Source organism: Oncorhynchus nerka, linkage group LG18 (assembly GCF_034236695.1).
Source record: "Oncorhynchus nerka isolate Pitt River linkage group LG18, Oner_Uvic_2.0, whole genome shotgun sequence".
NCBI classification, from domain to species: Eukaryota; Metazoa; Chordata; class Actinopteri; order Salmoniformes; family Salmonidae; genus Oncorhynchus; species Oncorhynchus nerka.
In genome coordinates this window covers 75,494,634-75,518,313 of record NC_088413.1, presented here as the reverse complement: position 1 = coordinate 75,518,313, position 23,680 = coordinate 75,494,634, and the positions used below count along the sequence as shown (strand labels likewise).

General features: G+C 42.1%; 1 protein-coding gene across 1 annotated transcript; it reads left to right on the top strand.

Moving 5' to 3' along the window:
• The first annotated feature begins 2,873 nt into the window (after nucleotides 1-2,873).
• bahd1 (bromo adjacent homology domain containing 1) lies at nucleotides 2,874-18,986 on the top strand. The gene is given in 8 exon segments (XM_029688562.2): nucleotides 2,874-3,316; nucleotides 6,920-8,469; nucleotides 11,905-11,937; nucleotides 11,940-12,265; nucleotides 12,981-13,140; nucleotides 13,527-13,606; nucleotides 15,560-15,651; nucleotides 15,814-18,986. Coding segments are annotated over 7 exon segments (2,424 nt in total). The 5' UTR covers nucleotides 2,874-3,316; nucleotides 6,920-6,926; the 3' UTR covers nucleotides 16,004-18,986.
• The last annotated feature ends 4,694 nt before the right edge of the window (nucleotides 18,987-23,680 follow it).

The following is a 23,680-nucleotide window of genomic DNA, read 5'->3' as shown; positions in this document are numbered from 1 at the left end:
TTAAATATACTTAAGTATCAAAAGTAAAAGTAATGAATAATAAAAAATTATTTTTACCGGTAAAAAAATGTTTACCGGTAAATTTAAAAACATTTTTTTACGGATAGCCAGGGTTACACTCCAAAATTCAGACTTCGTTTACAAACAAAAGCATTTGTGTTTAGTGAGTCCGCCAGATCAAAGGCAGTAGGGATGATAAGTGATGTTCTCCTGATAATTGTGTGAATTGGATCATTTTCTGTCCTGCTAAGCATTCAAAATGTACTTTTGGTTGTCAGGGAAAATTTATGGAATAAAAAGTACACAATTCGCTTTAGGAATGTAGTGAAGTAAAAGTAGTCAAACATATTAATAGGAAAGTACAGATACCCCCAAAAACTACTTAAGTAGTACATCATTAAAGTATTTTTACTTAAGTACTTTACACCACTGTTTCAAAGGGATGCTAAAAAAAAAAAAAATTCTCATGGCACCTGGTTTGCATTCATTAATGCACGCAATGGAAAAGGGTTTTCAACAGAAAATAAAAATGAGTTTCTTATTGGAAAGATCCATGTTGAATTGTAGTCCCTCGCGGTTTCAGTCCATTTTCTTCCATGTGGAGCTTAAAGAGCAACTGAATGTACCTATTCCGCATGTGTTTCTCTATTGCTCATTAAGAAAAACTTAATTTCAGTCTTGGGGATGCGGTTCGATGTGGCAGTTACTGATGTTTGTCCCCGATTAGACACCATAGTAACAAAGCCAGTATCACTTCTTCAAAATAGTCAGATTTTTTATTTTATTTTACCTTCATTTTACTAGGCAAGTCAGTTCAGAACAAATTCTTATTTTCAATGACAGCCTAGGAACAGTGGGTTAACTGCCTGTTCAGGGGCAGAACGACAGATTTGTACCTTGTCAGCTCGGGGATTCAAACTTGCAACCTTTCGGTTACTAGTCCAACGCTCTAACCACTAGGCTACCCTGCCGCCCCGAATGAATTGAAGTTAACTCAAGAAATCTGAAAATCATTCAGACATTTTTTGCCGAGGAGGTTTTCAGTGGTGTAAAGTACTTAAGTAAAAAATACTTTAAAATACTACTTACAGTAAATAGTTTTTTGGGGGTAAATGTACTTTACTTTACTATTCATATTTTTTTATACATCTTTTACTTGTCCGCAACATTCCTAAAGAAAAGAATGTACTTTTTACTCCATAAATTTCCCCTGACAACCAAAAGTACTCATTACATTTTGAATGCTTAGCAGGACAGGAAAATGGTCAAATTCTCACACTTTTAAAGAGACCATCCCTACTGCATCTGATCTGGTGGACTCACTAAACACAAATGAAGCATTTGTAAATTATGTCTGAGTGTTGGAGTGTGCCCCTGGCTATCTGTAAAATAAAAATAAATTCTGCCATCTGGTTTGCGTAATATAAGGAATGTGAAATTATTTAGACTTTTACTTTTGATAATTAAGTATATTTCAAACCAAATTATTTTAGACTCTTTTAACCCTCAAATAAGTCCTGACGAACACGCTGAATTTATGAACAAAATGATCCTATTTACACTTTGTAGTCAATTTTGACACTAGAATAAATGTTTCTGACTCATATTGATGGCACATAGGCCACTTAGTATCAGTTGTTTATTTCCTTCAGTTGCGCTTTAATGAACAGGTATGACTCATTTGTAGATATGAGGAAGATGTTTTTTGTTCATATTCACTCATTCAGAATAGGGGGATTGGTGCATGATATTGTCCCATTAAAACTGGAGTCAGAATGAATCTATACTGTCATTAAAAATCATTGCACAAAGACATTAACGTTGGTTCCAGTCAGAAAGGAAAGACTTGGGTGTTAAATGTCATGCTAAGTGAGGGGAAAGTGCTCAGAATGCAATTTAGGTGCTGATTCAGTGTAGGGGGTCAAGCTCTCTGCTGTCTGCCTACTGTATTTAGCAGTTTTCATACTCCATTAAATCAGACATGAGGCCTTTTTACAGCTGTTTATCATACACTACAACTTTAATATTGATGAGACCAATTATGATTTACCCCAATAAGTGTGATTTTTGACATGATGCCAACATTATACTAAAATTACCATAAAGTTGTCTCAGACTAATTATTAGCTCAACATTATACAATTTACTTGAAGTGCGAAAATATATCAGAGTTGCGTGGCAACCCAAACACCTAACTCCGGGCAAACGCTCGGCCACGCCCACGGACGTCAGATCCCGATTTATTGTGGGAAAGAAACTGAGTACCTCCCCGACTATTTCTAGAATGCAAACGCATTCTAACCGTTCTGATTGATCCCAGAAACCGATGGGTTGGGCTAGATCCAGAATAAGTCATCATTGTCTTTGATACTCTGATTGGTTAGAGATTATCCAATCGCTGATTTACTTTGTATTGTACAACACCCCTTCATTTTGACTTCACCACAAACGACTTCAATGATGGCAGTCTCAGACTGAAGCATGCAGCGAAGATGGAGCAGTGAAATAATTCACTTCCGAGTCCTCAGGCAAACATCAGAGAGCCTTTATGTTTAGAATGGCTATGGTTGAGAAGTAAGCTATAATAACCTAGTGGATGTTCAAAATGTTATTCAAAGCAATAGGAGCAAAAGAGGCATGGATTTCATATAGGTTTAATTAGGCCCTATACTTTCATTGCTGGATATTGATTTGAAATGTATTTCACCGTTTTATTGTTTTGATAGGTGGACATTGAATAGCCTGAACTGAATTTGTTCCATCCCATGGAGGAAATAGACTTTGATTGGACAACCTAGATTTCAAAGACTCGCAATACCGTCGTTGTCATTGGTTTACATTTAGTTTGGAGATTTTCCGATTGGGGTTGATTCAATGAAGACTTTGTAACAAAGTTTCCGCTTGATATTGATTTTCTCGTAGGTCAGGGCGCCGCAGTGTCGTGAAACAGGTTTGATTCATGCAGCAAGTTTTAATTGTCGGAGAAAACTTGATCGTTGAAGGTAGAACAGAGCGATATTGCAATTACTGGCAGTTCATTTTGACCTCGGTAAACTTCGATAATAGGAATCTTTTGAGAAAATCGTAGCTCTTATTAACGATATTTGACTCGATGTCCCAGCGCAACAGCAGTCTCTTAATGCAGCGCATGGATATTATCTCCAGCATGCTACTTCGGAAGTAGGTCACCGTTTTACCACGTCTCTATTGGGCGCTCGTTTTTTTTCTGAATTACACCTCGACTCTGGTCATAATTTATAAAAGGTGTAATCTGAATTAAGAGTGGACTCAAACCGATCTTCCATCGGGACCGAAGGTAAAATTGCATAGCGCATATACGTCATATTTAATGTAAATGCTAATTGAGTGAGTGACGATGTAATAACATGCTTATAACCGCTTTATTACGCTTAGTCAGTGACCATAGTCATCCCTGGCCTGCATCCACCTGAACCCCTACTTCTGATATTATACCACAGCCTGTCATCATGTTAGAATATCCCATGTCGATGGCCGAACTCAATCATTCAGAACAGATTCTGGCAACGCATTATCAATCTCATAATTTGGGTTTCTGGGCAGACCATAATGACCGCCTATAATATGAAATATTCGATTAGTAGTAATGAACACCCATATTAGTTAATCATAATGTGTGTTTCCGATCTAGTGGTTGTATAGCCTCGTGCTCATCATGGTGATAAATACATCTGATAAACCCGGACGGTGATAATACGGAAGGTGATGATATGGATTCCATTGATATAACGCCCTATGGGAACTGCACTGTAGCGCAAGGTCGCTTCCCTCAACATATCCATGGTATTTTGACTCTCTCTCTCTCAGTATTATTTGAGTTTAGGGCAGGTTTTGTGGGTTACACGATGATACCTTTAGATTATTAGGCTATTCCATATCCAGCAGTAGGCTATTTGTCACAATCTACTTGCAATGTGTTGGTCACTCATTGTGGCCAAACTGCAAATATTTCACCAACTTTTGGTGTGATTGAAAGTAAAATAATAAAAAAAGAAAGAGGAAATATAATTTAGATGCTATAGGCCTAGCATAGAAATATGTTTCTTATTCAGAGTTTGACCCTTTCTCAATATAGCGTGTCTGTAGAAAACAATGTGCGTCAGTTACACTTGATCCGTTGCATAGCCTTCTGTCGTATCCCAATGAAGCAACTTGATTTGATATCCATAGACAGAAACTCAATGTGTGTCTCCTTCTGTTCTCTCGTTATCTGTAAATTAAATTAGTCTTTCTCGTGTATTACATTTCATGGTCCACAGGAAATAATGTCCAACCAAATTGTGGGATGTTTGGAAGTGCAAGGCTAAAAATGTTTTTTTAGAATCAAGTCGACTTACCGTTATTGTGGTTGTTATTTAAAACGTATGTCTGCTTTAGAATAGGAAAATACGTAAGAAACAGAAGAACAATTACATTTTGATTTGGTTATGCTCTTAATACTTGTGGGGGATTATTCTCTTAAACACATCTTAGTATTGATTTGTAAATTAAATGATCATAAACTTTAAAAAACAATATTACCAAAACCACAGGCATCTGTTTTTAAGTTTTTCTTCTTCTTCTAGTCTTATGTCTTATCTAATTGTAATCTTGACTCAGTAGTGGGTTTGAAAAGGTCGCTATTTGTTTCTGAAAGATTGGAGGAAACCAGTGAAAGGATATTGTGAAGATAAAAAGGATCAGACCTGTGTTCAGTTCAGTTTCTTTCAAATACTGTACTTGATTGAGCTTGCTTGGCACAACTCAATGGAATAATTCCAAAAGTGCAAACCCCACTTATCTGGCACTCCAAAGCTTGTACTTGAGAGAACCCAGATCTGTAAGCCACTTGTGTTGGGTAGTAATCATGCATATGGGGCGGCAGGTAGCCTAGAGCGTTGGGCCGGTAATCGAAAGGTTGCTGGATCGAATCCCCGAGCTGACAAGGTAAAAATCTGTCGTTCTGCCCCTGAACAAGGCAGTTAACCAACTGTTCCCTGGTAAGAATGTGTTCTTGACCGATAAAGATGAAATAAAAAAATAAAAATGAGGCATAGAGACAGGTCTCTCCTGTTCTTCTGTTCTAACTGATCTGTGGGAATAACAGAACTACGTCAATAGGAAGGCAGACTGGATTCCTGTAAGGTAGGGATGTTTAGGTCTTGGATGTGTGAATAAAACCTCCATTCATGTCATAAGAATTTCCCACTGCCTCATGATATCAAACAAATTAATTGGGGGGTGACTAGTTAGTTTACAGTTATGGGTGTGTTCCTGCATTGATTTCAGGGGGTAGTAGTCACTCCAACATTTGAATGGTTGCAGATTGATTTTATGACATGTTCAACGCCGATATGATTTTTCAACGCCGATACCGATTAATCGGACGACTTTTGTATTTTATTTTTTATTTATTTGTAATAATGACAATTTCAACAATACTGATTGAACACTTATTTTAACTTAATACATCAATAAAAATCTATTTAGCCTCAAATAGATAATGAAACATGTTCAATTTGGTTTAAATAATGCAAAAACAAAGTGTTGGAGAATAAAGTAAAAGTGCAATATGTGCCATGTAAAAAAGCTAACGTTTAAAGTTCCTTGTTCAGAACATGAGAACATATGATGGTTCCTTTTAACATGAGACTTCAATATTCCAAGGTAAGAAGTTTTAGGTTGTAGTTAATATAGTATTTATAGGACTATTTCTCTTTATACCATTTGTATTTCATATACCTTTTGACTATTGGATGTTCATGCAAAGCAAGGGGAACAACCACTCCAAGTCTCAGAGCGAGTGACAATTGAAATGCTATTAGCGCGCACCCCGCTAACTAGCTAGCCATTTCCCATCGGTTACACCAGCCTAATCTCGGGAGTTGATAGGCTTGAAGTCATAAACAGCGCAATGCTTGAAGCACAAGGAAGAGCTGCTGGCAAAATGCACTAAAGTAACAGGCAGGCTCCTCGTGGAGTGCAATGAGAGGCAAGTGGTTAGAGCGTTGGACTAGTTAACTGTAAGGTTGCAAGATTGAATCCCGGAGCTGACAAGGTAAAAATCTGTCGTTCTGCCCTGAATAAGGCAGTTAACCCACTGTTCCTAGGCCGTCATTGAAAATAAGAATGTGTTCTTAACTGACTTGCCTAGTTAAATAAAGGTGTAAAAAAAATATATATTTACATACCGATTTCCGATTAATCGGCCGACCTCCAGTTCATAGTATGATAGAAGACTAAGTGCCGTAAGAGAAAGCAAGTCATCATAAGTCTTCAGAAGACTATGGGTCATTTCAGGTTTTAGGTTTTGTATTGGAAAAACGACTTCTATCCGGGAGTCTTTGATATGAATGGCCACTGTGGAAAGTGGCGATTTTCCTATTTGTGAATGACAATCCACTCTTAGACATTATGACTAGAGTGTGATTGTATTTCCTGAGAGCTAAACGTTTATTGCAATTTATTCTGTGAGGATGTAGATAAAGTATAATCTGAAGCTTGTTTGATGAGTCACTTGGATCTGCACAATAGGATAAGGGCAAGATTTTGCTTTCCTGGAAATATGATTGTGTGTGTGTGTTGGGTAATTCCTACATCGATATGATCCTATGTCAGTCAGCAGCGGTATCTTTCTGACCTTGTCACTTTTTGAAACCCATATCCCCTCTGTACTAACCGTTTCTACTACAGGCTTACTCTTTAGTTGCAAAATATGTGGTCAACCACATCAGTGTTTCAGCAGATAAAATATAGGTGTTTTTTTTATGGGCGTTTTTTTATGGGCGTAATAAAAACTGTATTGAGCCAAACTTTCTTTTTGGGCATTCATCCACTGTCATGTCGGTTTTTGCACAAAAAAACTCTCCCCATGTATTGATTTCTTGGTCTCCTTCCCCAGGGTCTGTATGAAGGGATGTGATGACCCATGCAGATACCGCCCCAGTGACTCCTGGGAGCAGGTAGGTCTTCCACATGCAGAGGCCATGGTGGGGGGAGCCCGGCCAAAACTAAAAAGAGGGAGGCCCAAGGAGGTAAAGAGATGCAGTGTGAAGGAGAGCAATGAACTGTGGGAAGAGGAGGAGGGCAGGAAGCTGGATCTGTGCGAGGGGGACAGCCTCGACTGTCGAGTCCTTCTCACTCGTCTGGAGTCGAGCAGTGATGAGGACAAGGAGAGCTGCTTGGAAGCTCCAATAGAGACCAAAGAAGAAGGGAGCCATAGCCTGGTGCGTGGAAGGACCAAGCCCTGCAAGTCTAGACAAAAGACCTGCAAAGCCTATAGGCTAGCGCCGGAACCAAACAATCAATCAAAAGTGTTATGCACATTCCCTGTCGTGGAACCTCGCAAACGGAGGCTGGCCTCTCTCAACGCGGAGGCTGTGAATAGTCTGCTCTTATACAGAGAACATCCGCAAGGGTCCAGACTCGTAAATAAGCTACATTCCAATGGGAATCTGGCAAAGGATACAATCATTTTGGGCCATAACACCCCAAGTGGTCCTAAGGTGGCAAAATCAGACATTTGTGGAATTGGAAGTTCCAAAACATACCAAAAGACTATGAAGATGGAGGATGTGAGTCTGCTGAGTCTGTACGGTCCCACCCCTCGGCGTCAGGCCAGCCTCAATGCTGCTGCTTTGCTCAAGATCACCAGCACCTCCTTCAAAGCCAAACATCGGGGGGCCAAGGCCAACTGCAACCAGCTGAGTGGGGTAGTGAGGATCAAGCTAAAGAAACGGCATCATCATGAAATCCATCACAGGCAATCCCAGATCCAGCCACAGCTGGTTCAGAAATGCTGTAATCTCTGTAAAAGGGAATACTTCCACCCAGAACCACAGTGGGAGGGGACTACAGGGGGGAATGGCTCCATCAGATCTGACTTCCAGTGTGGATCCTTCCTTGGCTACCCAATGAAGTCTGTGGAGGAGCCAGTCGAGACCCAGGCGACTCCTTCTTTCTGCTGCTGCTCCCAGGAAAGGTTGGGGGAGTACTGCCACCGACTGGCCCTGTTCCTTGGCCAAAAGAGCTTCGGTGACGACAAACTTGAGGAGCATTCGCTCTCCAAGGGCCGCCTCCTCTCTCCCCGTTCCCTTGCCCACCCACATGCCCTGACCATAGGCCCCCACCCTTACCCATGTTTCTCAGGCTATTATGTCCACTTTGCACACCACAAGACCTCCTCTACCCTCATGACCTCCATGAGCTCCAGCCCCATGCCCTACCCGCCCTCTTCTGTGGCCTCCATCACGTTGTGCCCTGGTGGGGTCCAGAGTCCCAAGCTGCTGTCCCCGACCGGCTCCCACCCCTCAGGAATCTCCCTCCCGGTCTACTGCTATGGAGAAGCCTGCGGAATCAGTCGCTACCCCTACAGAGCAGTAACAACCCTCGCCAGCAGGGGGTGCTGCTATAATGCAGGTTGCTCCAGCTGCAGCCATAACACCAAGTTGGGTAAGAGAAGGCAGAAATGCCTATAGATATGTAGTAATAATGATGTGAATGGGTCATGATGATTGCAGAGTGTTAACTGCATATTTGAGATGGCTCAGTGACCTTTTTTAGTCAATCAGTCAAATCAGCTACAATCTGCCGAGAAAATTCTCATGTTTTTACCTTTTTTAGAATACAGAGAATCAGAAATGTCACAGGTGAGGCAAGAATCTAAAGTTTTCAAGAAAGTTGTTCAGTTGTGTTCTAGGATTAGGTGTTCTAGGGTTAGGATTAGTTGTTCTAGGGTTAGGATTAGTTGTTCTAGGGTTAGGATTAGTTGTTCTGGGGTTAGGATTAGTTGTTCTGGGGTTAGGATTAGTTGTTCTGGGGTTAGGATTAGTTGTTCTGGGGTTAGGATTAGGTGTTCTAGGGTTAGGATTAGGTGTTCTAGGGTTAGGATTAGGTGTTCTAGGGTTAGGATTAGGTGTTCTAGGGTTAGGATTAGGTGTTCTGGGGTTAGGATTAGGTGTTCTGGGGTTAGGATTAGGTGTTCTAGGGTTAGGATTAGGTGTTCTAGGGTTAGGATTATGAGTTCTAGGGATTCATTCAGTGGGATCTAAAAGCCCAGTAGGGTTTAAATCCACAGTCCTGAGCTGAACTTTGTTTCTTTATCCCTGCTCGCCACTCTAGCCATTAGTTGCGTGAGTAGGTCCAATGAGTAATCACCACAGATTGTGTAAATAGAATGTACTGTATTTACTATTGAAGCTGTGGACTATTTGTCTGGAGATGCCAAGCTGTGCTCTCTGATCAACCAAACCCCATTTACTCCCAGTGGTCATATATACACTACCGTTCAAAAGTTTGTGGTCACTTAGAAATGTCCTTGTTTTTGAAAGAGAAGCACACTTTTTGTCCATTAAAACAAGATAAAATTGATCAGAAATACAGTGTAGACATTGTTAATGTTGTAAATGACTATTGTACCTGGAAACGGCAGATTTATTTTATGGAATATCTACATAGACGTACAGAGGCCCATTATCAGCAACCATCACTCCTGTGTTCCAATGGCACGTTGTGTTAGCTAATCCAAGTTTATAATTTTAAAAGGCTACTTGATCATTAGAAAACCCTTTTGCAATTATATTTGCAGAGCTGAAAACTGTTGTTCTGATTAAAGAAGCAATAAAACTGGCCTTCTTTAGACTACGTGAGTATCTGGAGCATCAGAATTTGTGGGTTCGATTACAGGCTCAAAATGGCCAATTAACTGTCTTCTGAAACTCGTCAGTCTATTCTTGTTCTGAGAAATGAAGACTGTTCCATGCGAGAAATTGCCAAGGAACTGAAGATCTCGTACAACGCTGTGTACTCTCCCTTCACAGAAGAGCACAATCTGGCTCTAACCAGAATAGAAAGAAAAGTGGGAGGCCCCAGTGTACAACTGAGCAAGAGGACAAGTACATTAGAGTGTCTAGTTTGAGAAGCAGACGCCTCACAAATCCTCAACTGGCAGCTTCATAAATAGTACTCGCAAAGCACCAGTCTCAACGTCAACAGTGAAGAGGCAACTCTGGGATGCTGGCCTTCTAGGCAGAGTTCCTCTGTCCAGTGTCTGTGTTCTTTTGCCCATCTTAATCTTTTATTTTTATTGGCCAGTCTGAGATATGGCTTTTTCTTTGCAACTCTGCCTAGAAGGCCAGCATCCCGGAGTCGGCTCTTCACTGCTGGCGTTGACTGGTGTTTTGCGGGTACATGTGGAATCATTTCAGCCTGTCTTGTGTGTACAGTATCGAGCTCTGCTATAAAACTTAACAAACCATATATACACACACACACACACACAAGACAGACTGAAATTATTCCACATGTCATTTCAGCCAGGAGTCCCATAGCCCCTTTACAGTACTTGAGTCACTGCCTCCGGAGTAGTGGATGATGACCAGAACAGGGCCACTCTTACTGAGGGAATTTGTTCTCAGCTGGTCTGTGGTCAGATCGTATTTGTCGGGGACCACAGCAGCACTCATGACTTCATTTAAGTATGCTGATTACAGATCAATATGGCGTGTCGTTGGCTAGTCCGCTCAGAGGCGCTATTAGCTGAGGTAAATTGGTATTTGACAATGTCTTGTTGCCTCTGTTGAGCTGCCTGCTTTGATGTGACACAGAAATTGACCCTTTTCCCCAGAGAAGTGATGGAGACTTGTAAGTCGCTCTGGATAAGAGCGTCTGCTAAATGACTTAAATGTAAATGTTAATTTCCTACTAACCACAAGCTATCCGATTGCGAGAGTCTTTTATAATGTGACATTTGTTGTATCATCCTAGCTGGCCTTAATGTTCAGGTGAACCTGCACTACACTAGTGTGGTGGGTTGATTCCTTTGGGGTTTTCAAAGACTCCACACACACACTCCTACATTACATTACAGCGTCTCCACTACCATTGTGTACAGAGCCAATCATGCATCAGCTGATGGAATCCTAGATTTCCAGGAACAAACAGTAGTGGTAAATGAGTGCTGACTGAGATGATGGGAGGCAAGTAACATAAATGCTATAATATTTTTTTTTTTAAAGATATATATATATATATATAAGTAGAATATTTGCATAATAGCTGGCTAAACACTATTCACTAAAAAACATCTCTCCACGGCATCACTATTACAGTATCATAATTATTCCATTATTCCAGAAGGTTCAGTTGTGTCAAGTCGGATAACAGAAAGATTTGAACATATAGACAGCAACATTAACACATAACGGATACAAATGCTGACAAGGTATATACAAGATAAAAATGGAAGTCACAGCCATCCGTTTTCATTTCAAAGCCGTACTGATGCTTGTACACAACTTGTAGCAGCTCTGTTGGTTCTCGCCCTGAAGGCAGTGCTGCATATTGGCTGTTCAGTGGATGTGTAACATCCAAGAGTATTTTATTACCCCTTTTTACTTGTGCGCTCTTTGTAAATGTCTCAGAGAGCTTTTTGCTTGTACAGATAGATGTATGTTCCCTCCCTCTGATCACTCTCAATATCCTTAGCCAGCTATCTGATTCCACACTGCCTGTCTGGGGGACCATCAGGCCACAACAAATGGCCATCTCTGCTACTCTGATGTGGCCAGCCCCGTGGCCAGCCCCGTGGCCATCCCTGTGGCCATCCCCGTGGCCAGCCCCGTGGCCAGCCCCGTGGCCAGCCCCGTGGCCAGCCCTGTGGCCATCCCCGTGGCCATCCCCGTGGCCAGCCCTGTGGCCAGCCCTGTGGCTCAAAGCTACAATTAAGACAGAGGATACAGATCGTGTTCTTATCTCTACTGCACACAGCGTCAGTGGCACTGAAACAGAGTGTCCCCATGGCAGGAAAGGAGAGGATGAATGTGAAGTAAGATGTGAGTTTAAGAGACTGATTTCTCCAATGTCTGACTGTTCCACTTTTCCTCACAGAAGACTACTCCCCGCCTTTGGAGGACCACAGCCCCCCTCTGTCCCATTTTCCCCCACACAAGGCTGCCTTGCCACCGCCAGCGCTCCCCCAGCCGGCCAATCAGTGCCCCACCTCCAGAACCCTCTATCGAACCCCAGCCAACCGAGGATTACGCTGCAAGTGACCCGGGAGTGTCCTCAGCGTGCAAAGCCACCCAGCAGCTCTCGGTCTGGGGTATGTGGTGACTCCCATATTCGAGACGAGCATCAGCTGGGGCCTGCCGCCAGCGGAGCTGCCAAGCAGCAGAGGATCACCCGTCGCCGGGCAACCAATGGCTGGCTGCCCGTGGGCGTGGCCTTCGAGAAGGAGGTTTTCACTGTGGTATGTGTCGCTCTGTGTTAAGAGATACTGGTTGTGCCTTGTAAGATAGCTAGCTGAGGCTACAGAATATTAGAATTTCCTCTAAAGGAAAACTTAGTCTGTCTGTATGATATTATTACCATCCACTCTTACTTCTGTGCTAAAAACAATTCTAATAACCGGGTGATTAGCATGTGCTAATAACAGTTCCAATAACCGGGTGATTAGCATGTGCTAACAATACTGTTAATAACCAGGTGGTTACCATGTGCTAACAATACTGTTAATGACCAGGTGGTTAGCATGTGCTAACAATACTGTTAATAACCGGGTGGTTACCATGTGCTAACAATACTGTTAATAACCGGGTGGTTACCATGTGCTAACAATACTGTTAATAACCAGGTGATTACCATGTGCTAACAATACTGTTAATAACCAGGTGGTTACCATGTGCTAACAATACTGTTAATAACCAGGTGGTTACCATGTGCTAACAATACTGTTAATAACCGGGTGATTAGCATGTGCTAATAACAGTTCCAATAACCGGGTGATTAGCATGTGCTAACAATACTGTTAATAACCAGGTGGTTACCATGTGCTAATAACAGTTCCAATAACCGGGTGATTAGCATGTGCTAACAATACTGTTAATAACCAGGTGGTTACCATGTGCTAACAACAATGCTAATAGTATGTGCCATCAACAATGACATATTGACTATGTTTCCAGGGGGAAGAGACGACAGTGTTGCGCAAATGTTTCGAAGGAGTACAGCGGGACGGCGAGGTCATTCGGGTTCGAGACACAGTCCTGCTGCGCTCCGGTACCAGGAAGAAGTCTCTGCCCTACGTAGCCAAAATCTCAGCCCTGTGGAAGGACCCCGAATCAGGTGAAGTTCTGCCTCTTTCACACATAGCTAAACTGATACAAATGGATGATACAAAACTATAGGCTTGTTTAAAAAAAAAACACTTCAAATAGTGTTGGTTTTGTTTTAAATACTTGGTCGGCACTCAAGTGAGCTTGCCTGGCACAGACAGTGAGCACAGACAGTGTGCCAGGCAACTGATGGCCAGGTTTTGTACTTTTTCATACTACTCCATCTGGCATTCCAGTCAGCAATCAAATGCTCTGTCTGCCGCAAACTTTTGTAGAATGTGACAAAAAAAGTTTAAATGATTATGAATGGGCTCCCTACACATTACATCAAATGTTCAATTCGACTTTGGTAATCCTCTTCTCACTCTGAAAATGGCACTGTTTGTGTGTCCTCAGGAGAGATGATGATGAGCCTGTTTTGGTTCTACCGCCCAGAACACACACAGGGAGGACGAAATCCCAACATACACTGTGAGGTGAGTTCTCCGGAAAGCACAGTTAACACTGTGAGGTGAGTTTTCCAGAAAGCCCAGTTCACACTGTGAGGTGAGTTCTCCTGAAAGCCCAGTTCACACTGTGAGGTGAGTTCTCCTGAAAGCCCAGTTCACACTATGAGGTGAGTTCTCCTGAAAGCCCAGTTCACACTATGAGGTGAGTTCTCCTGAAAGCCCAGTTCACACTGTGAGGTGAGTTCTCCGGAAAGCCCAGTTCACACTATAAGGTGAGTTCTCCCGGAAAGCCCAGTTCACACTGTGAGGTGAGTTCTCTGGAAAGCCCAGTTCACACTGTGAGGTGAGTTCTCCTGAAAGCCCAGTTCACACTGTGAGGTGAGTTCTCCTGAAAGCCCAGTTCACACTGTGAGGTGAGTTCTCCTGAAAGCCCAGTTCACACTGTGAGGTGAGTTCTCCTGAAAGCCCAGTTCACACTATGAGGTGAGTTCTCCTGAAAGTCCAGTTCACACTATGAGGTGAGTTCTCCTGAAAGCCCAGTTCACACTATGAGGTGAGTTCTCCTGAAAGCCCAGTTCACACTGTGAGGTGAGTTCTCCGGAAAGCCCAGTTCACACTATGAGGTGAGTTCTCCGGAAAGCCCAGTTCACACTGTGAGGTGAGTTCTCCGGAAAGCCCAGTTCACACTGTGAGGTGAGTTCTCCGGAAAGCCCAGTTCACACTGTGAGGTGAGTTCTCCGGAAAGCCCAGTTCACACTGTGAGGTGCATTCTCCGGAAAGCCCAGTTCACACTGAGGTGAGTTCTCCAGAAAGCCCAGTTCAAACTGTGAGGTGAGTTCTCCGGAAAGCCCAGTTCACACTGTGAGGTGAGTTCTCCTGAAAGCCCAGTTCACACTATGAGGTGAGTTCTCCTGAAAGCCCAGTTCACACTATGAGGTGAGTTCTCCTGAAAGCCCAGTTCACACTATGAGGTGAGTTCTCCAGAAAGCCCAGTTCACACTGTGGATGCCATCTACAATGTTTGTGCAGACTCCTGTGCAGCCTGGGAAAAGAGATGGCAAACACACTGTTTCCATTTAATTATGTATTTCCTGGAGAAATAGGCTGCACAGGCTTCCCATTGTCAATATCCCCCAGGAACAAACACACTTTGTTCACCCAGGCTACGAATACTAAACAGCAGCCTTATTCACAATGCTCTGCGAGAGAGAGTTGGGGCGTGTTCAGTAGGGAGAAAACGTTTTGAAACCGGGAGGCACTAGCTGAACTCGTCCAATGAAAAAAATGATTTTCATTAGGGTTGTAAAATGTTTTACTACAGTGTGCTCTGCTGAATACCCTGATTTCCTGCTGAAGAAGTTGGTTGAAAAGGGCTATGCAGACTTTTCTGTGTGCAAACGGATATTTTAGAATTGGTTAAGGATTTGGTTGAGGGTTTGGCTAGTCAGTTTGCACATCAGAAAAGTCTGTATAGATCTTCCCAAATGGGTCTTTATGATGATGATGTCAGACACGTAGTTAAGGGATCGTTCAGAAATGACATATTTTGATATATGTAAATACAGTATGTTCAATATGCTGAACTATCTCTTTACGCTGCTGCTTCTCTCTGTTGATTATCTATGCATAGTCACTTTAACTCTACCTACATGTACATATTACCTCAATTACCTCGACTAACCGGTGCCCCCGCACATTGACTCTGTACCAGTATCCCCTGTATATAGCCTCGCTACTGTTATTTTACTGCTATTCTTTAATTATTTGTTACTTTTATCTATTTTTTACTTAACACTTATTTTTTCTTAACTGCATTGTTGGTTTTTAAGTGCTTGTAAGTAAGAATTTCACTGTTGTATTCAGTATTTCACTGTTCGGGCTACACCAGTTGTATTCGGCGCATGAGACAAACAACATTTGATTTGTTTTGGTTCATGATATTCAGTTTTCTCTCCTCTTGTCACCCAACTTCATTTCCAGAATGAACTTTTTGCATCTCGGCATCAGGATGAAAACAGTGTGGCCTGCATCGAAGACAAGTGCTACGTGTTGACGTTAGCACAGTACTGTAGGTAAGGTCTGTTCATCTCTGATGGGAGATGGGGTGTGAGAATGAATAGTATGTGGGAGACACAAGATGTTGAGTGGGATTCCAATACATTTTATTTGTTGCATTGCATTTGTTCACTTATTTGCGCAGTCTTTTTGACATGTCCTTTGGCTTGGTGTTTCAGATATTGTGCTTTGGTGACTCGTCGGGGGGAGGATCTCCCTGAAAGTGCCACCAGAGTGGTGCCGCCTTCTGTCGAATACGCCGTCCCTGCCCACTGCTGCGTGCCAACGGACATCGACCCCGACCTGGTGTTCATGTGTCGCCACGTCTACGACTTCCGCTATGGACGCATCCTGAAGAGTCTGCAGTAGCACTTGTGTGGATGGTGGTGGAACGGAGGAATCTTAAACAGTGAAAGAGAGAGCTGAAAAGACAGGATTTTGAGACCGACCAAAAGCCACTCTGTTTTGAAAGGAGTGGAAGATGTTGACAGTTTTAGGCAGAGGAAGTCTCTATGTCTGGAAGTGCTTTTGCCCAATGTCTCTATCTCTCACTCTTGAGGGATTTGCGAAGGGTCACACTTGGTCAAAGAGGAATTGTGTTTTATCATCCCAAGCACAAATCCCCTTCAATAAAACTGATTTGCCAAATTATTATTTTATTTTCGCATCGTCCCATGACTTTGCCTGTATCTATGTGGGTTATTAGTTACGTTGTGTTGGCAGATGGTATCAGTTAAGACTTGTTTTGTATTTAATGGGATGACTCATGAATTAGATGGTGGCTTAACATATTTATCTGTATTGATTTAGTCTTGAGTTTAAGGTTTAATTGGCTTAAGTGCAGAGAAATATTTATTTCTATATGGAGAATTTTTAATTACATTTTTTTAAAGTAATTTAAGAGTGCATTATTTAGTATTTTCAAAGCAAGGAAGGCGACTACGAGATAATTATTATTCCTAAGTAGAAATGATCCAGGCGTTCGCCAAACACTAACTCTCTGTCTGCATTGTCTTAGAGGTAAAGTACCACTGAATCCCAAACCAGCCTCTCGCCTATACCTCACCCCTACCAACTATACCTCACCTCTACCAACTATACCTCACCTCTACCAACTATACCTCACCTCTACCAACTATACCTCACCTCACCTCTACCAACTATACCTCACCCCTACCAACTATACCTCACCTCTACCAACTATACCTCACCTCTACCAACTATACCTCACCTCTACCAACTATACCTCACCTCTACCAACTATACCTCACCCCTACCAACTATACCTCACCCCTACCAACTATACCTCACCTCTACCAACTATACCTCACCTCTACCAACTATACCTCACCTCTACCAACTATACCTCACCCCTACCAACTATACCTCACCTCTACCAACTATACCTCACCCCTACCAACTATACCTCACCTCTACCAACTATACCTCACCCCTACCAACTATACCTCACCTTTACCAACTATACCTCACCTCTACCAACTACACCTCACCTCTACCAACTACACCTCACCTCTACCAACTACTCCTCACCTCTACCAACTATACCTCACCTCTACCAACTACACCTCACCTCTACCAACTATACCTCACCTCTACCAACTATACCTCACCTCTACCAACTATACCTCACCTCTACCAACTACACCTCACCCCTACCAACTATACCTCACCTCTACCAACTATACCTCATCTCTACCAACTACAGCTCACCTCTACCAACTATACCTCACCTCTACCAACTATACCTCACCTCTACCAACTACACCTCACCTCTACCAACTACACCTCACCTCTACCAACTATACCTCACCTCTACCAACTATACCTCACCTCTACCAACTACACCTCACCTCTACCAACTACACCTCACCTCTACCAACTATACCTCACCTCTACCAACTATACCTCACCTCTACCAACTATACCTCACCTCTACCAACTATACCTCACCTCTACCAACTATACCTCACCCCTACCAATTCATGACCCTACGTAGTCACGTGTTGCTGACAAAACTCCCAGAGTGGCGAGAGGATTAAATAAACCGAGACACACTCTTGACTTGAATTATGCAATTCATGTATGACATTTAAATAATAAGAGCATGAAATTCAAATGAACAAATTCCCCTTGGTCATTTTACAAGATATAAAATCAGACACAACAAATGCTCCATTCTCTTGTATGAAATTGTACAAAATATATTGTGTTTACATGTTGGAATAGCTCTTCGCTTTGGAACCGGCAGCTTTGCTGGCTTGGTCGAAGTGGCTATCGAAGGGTTTGGTCATTGTCACACCCTCAGCTTTGGGACACTTGTTCATATGAAGGAGGTGAGTGTGAAAGTACAAATGGAGGGGAGAGGGGAAGGGACTGGTTTGGGATTCAGCATGAGAATGACCAGTGACTCAACCGAGCCAACCCCCACGATAATTGTTTGTCCCTACTACCCTGCCTTGAATTGACCAATGAACGGGGGTTTGAACACCACACGCGCACTGCCATTAGCCATAATAACTTGCCTTACATCCCGCCGGTCGACATCTAGGATGCAAGCTCCAATACGTTCAGTTCACACCTCACCAAAAAACCTGCCTTCCATCTAAACCAAGGTTGCCAGTGGGTGGAGCTACAGTTCAGTACAAGCCCCTCCCCATGTTACTGTGCACTAATCCATGTTCCATTATGAGATCATCGACTGTGTCCTTAAACTGAACATGCTACTGATTCGTTAACATGGAAGTCACACTGTGGATTTATGTACATGTGTGTTTGCTTAGATTAGAGGGAATCAAAGTTTGGTATCACAGTTCCTGGAAAAGCTTCCTGTCTGATCATCACACATACACACACACACACACACACCTGCTTCTAAGATGTATCTCGATGTATAGGGCACAAGCCATAGGAGTACCTTCCTTACACGCTCAAGTCCTTTTTATGTCCAATCAAGATGTGATCGATTTTTCTTACTCTACTGTTGTGCCTGCCTGTCTCAGTGGGCTCAGTGTCCAAGAACTATCCATGAAAAGTAGGCCAAGATTATTGTTATTTTTTACGTCTTTTTTTAAATGCCTTTTTTTCATGAAATTCTGTTAATTGCTAAGAAATGTTTGTACCAACAAGGGTATAGAATGGGTATAAAATGCCCCATTCAACTCATTCCCCGGTGTAGAGAACTCTCAATTCCAAGTTTCTTTGTTCTTGTGTGCATTATGTTCCGAGTTTTAGAGGTTCTGGGAATTCTGGGAAAGAATATTCATAGCACAGTGTTTGTATTATTTAACATGTAATATACAAATATTTGAATGGAATAAATAATTAGTTTTAACCCAAGAGTCTCATATGATGATGTTGCAAAGTCAATAGGGCAAATCTTTGCATATGTTTTTCTTTCTCTTTTTCTCCCCCCACTTTAAAAAATAATAATATATATAATAATATAAGTTTGTGTGTAATTTCCTTCTGGTCCTGTAAGGTGGGTGAGCTGTTGCTAGGAACAGGCTGAGAAGTGTACTAAGAACAACCCACCACAAGGTGTCGTACTAGTTCATCTCTCAGTGTTTTATTTAACATCTCTCTGTCTTGTGACAAATCCAATATTGATGTCTCCATGGGCCGTATGCATCAAGCATATCAGAGTAGGATCAGTTGTGTCTTTTTTAGAACACAATTCATTTTGATTACATGGACCGTGAGACCTGATCCTAGATCAGCAGTCCTACCCGGAGACACTTGATACCCACAGACCCAGAAGTTCTTTCATATGGATCCTCCAATCCAATAAATATTGGAACAATATGAGAAAAGATATTTCATTGTTGACCTTTCACAGTTTCCTCACATTACTCCGCTTTTTACCGAAACAGTGGCAGGGAGGCAATCGGTAATCGTTTCAACTGTGGGATTGCCCCTTTAGTAAGGCATGATAATGTACCGGAAATACAGACGTGATGTAGAGACGCCATGAGGAGTGTGAAGAGCAGACAAAGACATCTGTTTTTTGGCCCACTACTCCCAAGTCTGCGCCAAACCCATCCTTAACTAGAAAACATGGATCCACCTCTCCTTGTGAATTAATGGAGGCCATTCATGTCTTCTTGTTGAGTGGACCAGGAGATGGGGGTGTCCAGGAGATAGAGACGTGTGGCGTCTTTCATCCAATACAGTAATTAGGGGTGTCATGCATATGCATGAGGCTCTCTTACCACTCAATCAGCTTCTGGGTTTTGAATACCATGGTACATTTGCATGACTAACAGTGTGTTTGATGTTTGATAAAAGCTTATGAAGGGTAAACTTCTTACTTGTATCCCCTTGTAACTGTGATTGACCCAAACTGTACAACATCTGTACACTGAAACATGCGGAGGACAGAAGTCCATTTGCACTAGGGAACTTGTACAAGTGTATCTCTACAGCAGCTTGCGGAGGTATGAGTGGAAATATACACACACACACACACACGGACACACACACATACGTGGACACACATACACGTTGACACACACACACACAAACGTGGACACACACACACACGTGGACACACATACACATTGACACACACACACACACGTGGACACATACACGTTGACACACACACACATGTGGACACACATACACACACACACACACGTGGACACACATACACGTTGACACACACACACGTGGACACACATACACACACACACGTGAGAGAACACATGCATACAACTACCCCCAAGGCAATAGATGAATAAGGGAAGGAACTGTAAGAAGCTTACCCTTCATAAGCTTTTATCAAACGAACACGCACAAATACATGCACACACACACGCAAAACAGTAGATGAATACACCTAAATGGAGTGCACCTGCAAAGTCTCTCATCCCATTTTCAGCTGTCCATAAGATTTTCAATTTGGAGTTCTTCGCTTTTCTTAACAAAAAACATTAGTGCATCAATTTAATCTGTTTGTGACTTCAAGCTCATGTTGTTAAAGGATGTTCTTCCGTCTAATTCAAGGTCTCGGTGTAGTATTGTTTTTCTGTATTTTGAGACATGTAATTTTCTACCACCTCGCTTGTTATGTCAATTTGGTCTGTAAACAAAGGCTGATGGAATCCATTTCCCATTTCCTCTTGACCTCAAAGGCTCCAGAGCAGATTTGCTCAGTTCTTGTTGCTGGCGGAGTCAAAAGGGCAGCACATTATGTTCTGAGCAATCATTTATGAATGGTAACCGCAGAGGAAGCAATTATTAAGCTTTATAATGTTTGTTTTTGGCTTGAAAGTCATTGGCATTCCTTCTAAGATGTGGCGGGAGTAAATGTGGATATTGACATAACCATAACCAGCCCGATTCTCATCTTTTTTTCCACTAATTGGTCTTTTGACCAATCAGTATTGCCAATATTTGGTGAAAAAGATCAGAATTGGACTGCCTGTGTAAACACAGTCATCGGAAAGTAAGTCAAATGATGTGACCTGTAGAAATGTATTTGTCCACCCTAGGGCAGGTGGTATAGGCTACCAGTCTTTGAATGTGTCTCATAATGACAGCTCTCTATAATAAAAGGGTTGGTGTGAGATCCTTCATAACATTTCAGACTAGATTAACTGTCTCCATGAGTCTCTTTTCACAAACCATACAGACTTGGCGGGAAGTGATAAGAGCAGGATGTGAAATTGTCCCAGGTCTGCGATGAGCATCATGAGGACCAGTGATTGAACCACCTGCTATAGAAGTTCCTTTAAACAGTACAGAAAAGCATTGAAGAATTAGTCTCTTGTAAAGCCGCTGGAGGGCACAGATTCCGGTGAGCCAGAACTGTTGAACAGTGGTCTATTTTAGCTCTGGTTGCATTCGATCCCCTTAATCCAGAATGTCATAACTTTTCAATATGGTCCTGAGAGAGAACCCTTGCTTCTGGCAAACAGCTCTGGCAAAACCTTGGCCAATTTTGCAGCAAGCTCATATTTTCACATGCAAAATAGTTTTGTGGCAAACTGTTGCGGCGACTTGTGCACTTCAGGTAAACAATTCTAGCTAACATTCTACTGTTTGCTGCGAATTTGCTTCAAACTCATCATGAATATGCTAATCTTTTTTTAAACTTTGTGTATAACAACATTGAAATGTCTTATCTACTTAAACCAAATTACATATAACTTTAAATCCACTTGCCTCTCACAGAGAAAACTAAACTTAACATACTGCATTTACTAAATATTCTAAACTACATGTATTCAATGTCTTAACAGATCAAAATAAATCCAATACAATGTTCTGATCCATCTCACAATGAAAACATTATACAGTCTCACAATATTAACCTTGAAATCATCAGCATGCTAATGAAGAAAAGAGCAAAGACTGGATATTTCACAAATAAATAGTTTATTATATATTTTTATCGTCCTACAACATTTACATGAGAGAAATGTGAACACTATGGAGATGTTGACCGTAGGATGTTTTAAAGGGGCAACTACATAATTTACATGAACCAAGTGATAAGTGATAACTAAGCAATGAGCTTTCAACCAATAGAAGTTTAAAAGAGAATGAAAAACAGTTAAATAATTAAAACAACAAAAACTTAATCAATCCCAGTTCAGAACTATTGCCTTTTTGAGTGAACTTTGGAGATGCCGGCCCTGTGCGAGTCCTTTGTCCAAAGTGCATTGAATGCATGCACTGAAACAATCAGAAAACACAAAACAAAACAACATTAAGATACTGAAAACAATTACTTCAAATATTTTCTATTTTGACATCTTAAAAGCAGACTCAGCGACTAATGGGCAGGTTTGACTTTGGAAAAGCGGGGTGACCCATTACAAAAAATCCCGCCTGCCGAACACCTGCCCTCGCCTTAGTGAACAGAACTGCAGGAAAACAGGATTTATTGGCAGTTGTTATGGTGCATTACCACCACCTACAATATCGGAGTGCCCGACTGTGTACCGAAGTCCGAGCTTAAAGGGGAATTTCACCCTGGGGGAATCTGGACTTGTTTTCATTATGTCTGATGCATTCATAGGTCAGAGATGTGTTTCACACCTAACTGCCCAGGAGGAAGGCAGGTTTGGGCTTCGCGCTCTGAGTGATACACCCTATGATGGCTTCCGGTGTATAGATGGAGGGGGTCGAGATCTGAAAATAAATGTTGTCCTGCTTTGTGGCATTTCGTGAAGGCTCTATGTGATACTGATCACACTATACCTTTCTGTGTGTGTAGATCTGGTTGTCTTTGTATGATAGAGCCATTGAAAGTCTTTCCGCAATGTTCCTATCAGCGGATTCATTGCTAAATATACAAGCTGACACATTTTTTCCAGTCTCTGAAAGACTACAAATGGTGTGGGGTGGTGCTTTGCGCTCTGGTTCCATCTCCCCGAAAAGGCAGACTTTTTTTTAAAGGGAGCTAACAACACAATCCTTTGGGCAAAACTGAAAGAACTGACCACACCACAATGGCTTTAAGTGATTCCTCTCATCAACATGAATTTGATGATGGAGAATTATTTGTACTACTTGGCATCATTCAACCATAAATGTTTCAACTGGAATATAGAAACAAAGAGTTGGATTTAACTAGAACCGATGCCATCGGTCACACGGGACTAGGTGGGTGAAGGAATCAGGCGCAGAGAGTTCCACTGGGGAAAAGTGCTCTTTAATACGGCACACAAAAATGACAAGCCCAACAACACAGGGCGAGGACAACAAAGTGACTACCCAAAAACACAGTCTAGAAAATAAGTCTAGAAAATATAACCACCTCTACCTAAAACGCAAACACGTAACATAAAGACAATCCCGCACAAAACAAGGGAGGGTACACATACTTAAAATAGGGAAGCTCATTAAGCCATACAACAGAACACAGGTGAAACTAATAAGACAAAACAAACGAAAAAGGGATCGGTGGCGGCAAGTAGGACGGTGACGACGACCACCAAGCACCGCCTGAACAGGCAGGGGAGCCAACTTCGGAGGAAGTCGTGACACCATCACCAAGAGGGCAGAAGACACATCCAG